We start from the raw sequence: 4,941 nt of genomic DNA, 5'->3' as shown, positions 1-4,941 counted from the left end.
CCATTGCCAATAATACCTTTTTCCCCCCTTTCTCTGTCACATTATGAAGTTTACCAATGATGTTGGGAAGCATATTTATACACATACACCAACCTGTGATTCTATGGCATTTCTTAGATCTAAAAAGTGTACTCATAACCTGTCTCTAATATGCTAAGCTGTTGTAACTGTGAACCCATGAATCTGTGGCTGAGGGAGTAAGTTGTATTGATCAGCTCTTGATTAGAATCTGGTGGTGACAGCACTTCATCCTGACGTTGAATAAAGTTATGCAAAACATGTAGCTTGTTATGTCACTAACCTTGTTTGGACTTTAACTGAACGGTCCCTCTAACACTCTGCTACCAAAATGGCAAATGCGCACACAGCTCTTTTCTGGCCGTTGATAATCTGTTGTTGAACATTCTTCTTGGATGCGTGAGGCACCTCGGATGTGATGTTTTCCTGCAGCTGAAACGCTTCATAATCAACGAAATACATTGAAATGAGTAGTTTGTATTCTCAATTTGGAAGGATAGCAGGTGGTGAAATGTTCCCCTTACCTTGGGCAAGGGCGTGGAAGAAATTTAAAGCTTATACTAGACCGTCCGTAACCACCAACGCTTATGAAAGTGGAAAAAAAAAAAAAAAATACATCAGAACATGCCTTAAAACAATTGGAAAGAAACTCTTGCAGTTACAATTGCTAGAAGCTGATGAATCGGGACACTTGATTCTTATGTGCTTTCCATCCAGCGATCCCAAACAATTACAAAGTACAAAGTATCTCAAACTGTAGAGCCGATAATTACCAAGAACTTGCAAATAAACACTTAGATTTTTAAATTATTTAATAGATAAATAATATAATTTTCTTACAATTGATAGTGAGAGAACTGCTGCCCATTACATTGTACGGTGGCCACTAGTTGGTTTGGTTCATATTCTGAGTTGCTAGCAACATACAATTGGTAAACTGCAACTGCAAATTAAGATGCAAACAAAACAGCAAATCTAGCAAAGGAAATAGTGTAGGTCAATAATATGAATTCTTTTCAGGTGCAGAATGCAAGTTGAGGTGGAAGCACCTGAGAGGCGGACTCACAAGATACATAAAGAAGAGACAAGCTTCGAAATCGATCAAACAGTTTTATCTTTGGGATGTGATGCAGTTTGTACTCCCATTCCTGAAATCCAGGACTCAGATAGGAAATTTGCCTCCTCCTAATCCTGAAGATGACAATGAAGACCCTGCTGACGTGGAGGACGATAATGTTGATTATGAAAGTGATATTGTTTGTGAATCAGTAAAGGAAATTCCTGAAACTCCAAGCACAACCGAAAATGGTCCATCACCTCCAAGCTGTGCTTCTTCAGTCAGACGAGGAAAGAAAAGAGATGCAGATGATCCTTTGGAAAGAGCGGTAGTTGATTTTATTTCCAAAAATTCCGGTGAGGAATCAGTAAATCCTGATTTACAGTTTTTCAAAAGTATTTTACCAGACGTGGCAGGCTTCAGTGCTTCACAGAAAAGACGATTTAAGATTAAAGTATTGCAACTCATAGATGACATAGCCAATGAAGGGTCAGCTTCTCGATCACCTAGTGTCGTCTCTGCATATTCAGGCTCAACAAATTACAACAGTCGGCCGAACCTCGAATCACTCGGCGTTATGGGTGAACCAACAATGAAGATGGAACCTTGGGATCCAGACACCTAATCAAGATTTACTGCACTGTAAGATTTGATGTTTGTAAATCATGATGTATATGTGAGGATTCCTTTGAGAATAATAAATGACATTGCAATAATTCCTGTTTATTGCAAAACACCCACTTTTGTTTTCTGTGTCCCTTCCAGACTTTAGTTGTGAGTTATTGTTTCGATCAAAGTAATATTAATGACAGTAATATTAATAATAATAAGGATGATGATTATGATGATGGCAATAGTAGTAACAACACTAATGATAATAATAATGTAATTATCAAGTTTACTCCTTGTTTGTGTTTCAATTCATATTTTTAAATTGCTGGATACAGTATGCATTATCTTGCCTATGAATGATGAGTAATCGTTCCTCGGCGCTCACAGGTCCACAGTAATTGACATCCTTCCCCAGATGTCGAAAAGTTTTTTTTTTTCCGCATTCGGTAAAAATGTTGAAACTTCTCTTCATGCAGCGCAAGTTGTTTTACAACTACATAACCACTGTGATCTACATTCTCTTCAAGATACGAAGAGATGTAACCAGAACCAACACAGCACCAATAAGAGCAGTAAGATGAACTGTGAAGTGAGTGAAAGCGGCCTGACACGCGCCCGTGTTACCTTGGTCTGAAATCACTGTGCCACGTGTCACTACATGCCACCTGCCACGTGCGGCGTGCCATTCTGGTCTAAAAGCGGCTCAAGATTCACGTTAGGCATCAAAAAGGAGATTACAAAAAAGTTGTGTTCAGAACATTCATTCAAATTAATATAATTATTTTTTTCCTTATTTATATATCATGTTTATTTATCATAGATTGATGATTATTCATTGACAGTACTGTTTTCTGTGTATTTTACAGTAATATTGATTGATTGATTCTATTATCAGCAATCAGATCAAGAAATTATGATAATGATAGTGATGTCTCTCCTCCAACCCCCTCTACTATCCATTTGATTGATTGATTCTATTATCAGCAATCAGATCAAGAAATTATGATAATGATAGTGATGTCTCTCCTCCAACCCCCTCTACTATCCATTTGATTGATTGATTCTATTATCATAATGATAGTGATAGTGATGTCTCTCCTCCAACCCCCTCTACTATCCATTTCCTTGAGAGCCGTGTTGAAAGGATGAAAGGTTACCTTTCTGCCTGTCATAAACGGCCATGGGCATGGTATCCCCCTGTTTAGTTGTCTAGCCTTTAACCGCCATGGGGATCCTGAGGGGTGGCCTGTTGCCCCAACTCTAGGCTTACCATTGCCAGTAATGAAGATTTTTGACTCCTGTTTTTTTTACCCCAGGCTCTCCTTTTTTGTGATCCCCCATACAGCCCCTTACTCTGATAACTTTCAGCATAAAAAACAAGTAGGCAAAGTTTCCTTCTGCATCTGCTTCGATCGTTCCCGCCTAGTTACATCCGAATCCCAAGCTTCCCAACTTCACTGGCAAAACCATTCCTATCCATCTCCTCCATAAACTGCCTGTCGTAAGTCCTCCACCAATACTGCCCAGATTACATTCCGGAGACATGACCTCCTCTTAAATGTTTACATTTATGATAATAATAATAATAATAATATTAATAGTAATGATAATAACAAAAATGATAATAAAAATGATAATAATAACAATAATAATAGCAATAATGATAATAATAATAATGATAATAATAGTAATATTGATAATGATAATCATAATGACAAAATTAACAATAATAACAACAATAATAATAATGATGAAAATAATGATTACAATAATGACAATGATAATAATAGTTATAAAGATTATAGTACTAATGGTAATGATAATAATAACAATAATAATGAAAAAAAAAAAATAATAATGATAATAATAATAATGATAGATTAATAATAATAATAATAATAATAATAATAATAGTAATAAAAATAATAATAACAGTAAAAATAATAATAATAATAATAGCAATAATAATAATAGCAATAATAATAATAGCAATAATGATAATAATAATAATAATAAAAATAATGGATAAAATAATAATGTGAATACTAATGATGATAATGACAGCAATAATAACAATGATAATGATAACAGTAATATTAATGATAATGATAACAATAATAAGGATAATAACAATGAAAAAAAACGATAGTAATGAAAATGATAATAATGATAATGATAACAGTAACAATAACAATGATAATAATGATAATGGTGATAGTAACCATAACAATGATAATTATGATAATGATAATAACAATGATCACAGAAATGCAAAAAAAAAGAAAAAAAATGTAACAATAATAATGGCAAGAAAATTATAATAATTATGCTTTTACTACTAATACGGCTGTGATTATTACCATAAAATCAATGATTATGATAATGACAATGATATACTAATAATTATAATAATAATGATCATAATAACGATAATAATATTGGTAATGATAATAATAGTAATAACAATGATAATGGCTATAATTATAATGATAATAAATAATAGTGATAATGATAATCATAGTAATAATAATAATAATAATAATAATAATAATAGTAATATGGGTAGCGATAATGATGATAATGGTAATAATGGTGATGATGATGATCATAATGTTAATGTTCCTGATAATAACAATAACTATGTTATAAAGATGACAATAATAACGATGAAATTATAATATAAATCATTAAGAAATTAAAATTACACTGATGACAATGCTTACAGCAAGAATAGTATCTATTATATTATATTTTAACATTTATAATATTTATTATATTATAGCATTTATCATAATATTAGTAATTATATTGATAATAATAATACTAGAAATAATAATAATGAAGACAATCATGATAGTAATAATAATAACAATAATAACAATAATGATAATAATGACAATAATGATAATAGTAATAATAGCAATGATAGTGAGATTGATTATAACAATAATGAAGAGAAAAATGATAATGGTGGTGAAGATGATAATGCTATTGATGGTATAGTAACCGTAATAATGAAAATAACAATAACAATGATAATGATAATGATAATAAAGATGACAACAACAGAATACAGTAACACTAATGATATTATTATTATCAACAATAATAATCATAATATTAATGGTAATAATGTTAATGGCAATAATAAAAATGACAGTTTTAATAATGAATAACAACAACAAGCACAGGAATGGTGATTATAAAGAAAATGATAATAAACTACTTTGGAATTGAAAGCAACAACAACAGAA

General features: G+C 31.6%; 1 protein-coding gene across 1 annotated transcript in view; it reads left to right on the top strand.

Moving 5' to 3' along the window:
* Positions 1-1,801, top strand: part of LOC125035903 — a 6,152-nt gene extending 4,351 nt beyond the window's left edge. Inside the window, exon 3 of the mRNA XM_047628213.1 lies at positions 1,039-1,801. Within this exon, the coding sequence (XP_047484169.1) occupies positions 1,039-1,700 (662 nt within the window). The 3' untranslated portion in view covers positions 1,701-1,801. The remainder of the gene's footprint in view (positions 1-1,038) is intronic.
* Positions 1,802-4,941: the final 3,140 nt, after the last annotated feature.

The sequence above is a fragment of the Penaeus chinensis genome, chromosome 20, assembly GCF_019202785.1.
Source record: "Penaeus chinensis breed Huanghai No. 1 chromosome 20, ASM1920278v2, whole genome shotgun sequence".
Classification (NCBI taxonomy): Eukaryota; Metazoa; Arthropoda; class Malacostraca; order Decapoda; family Penaeidae; genus Penaeus; species Penaeus chinensis.
This window is presented reverse-complemented; position numbering and strand designations above follow the sequence as displayed.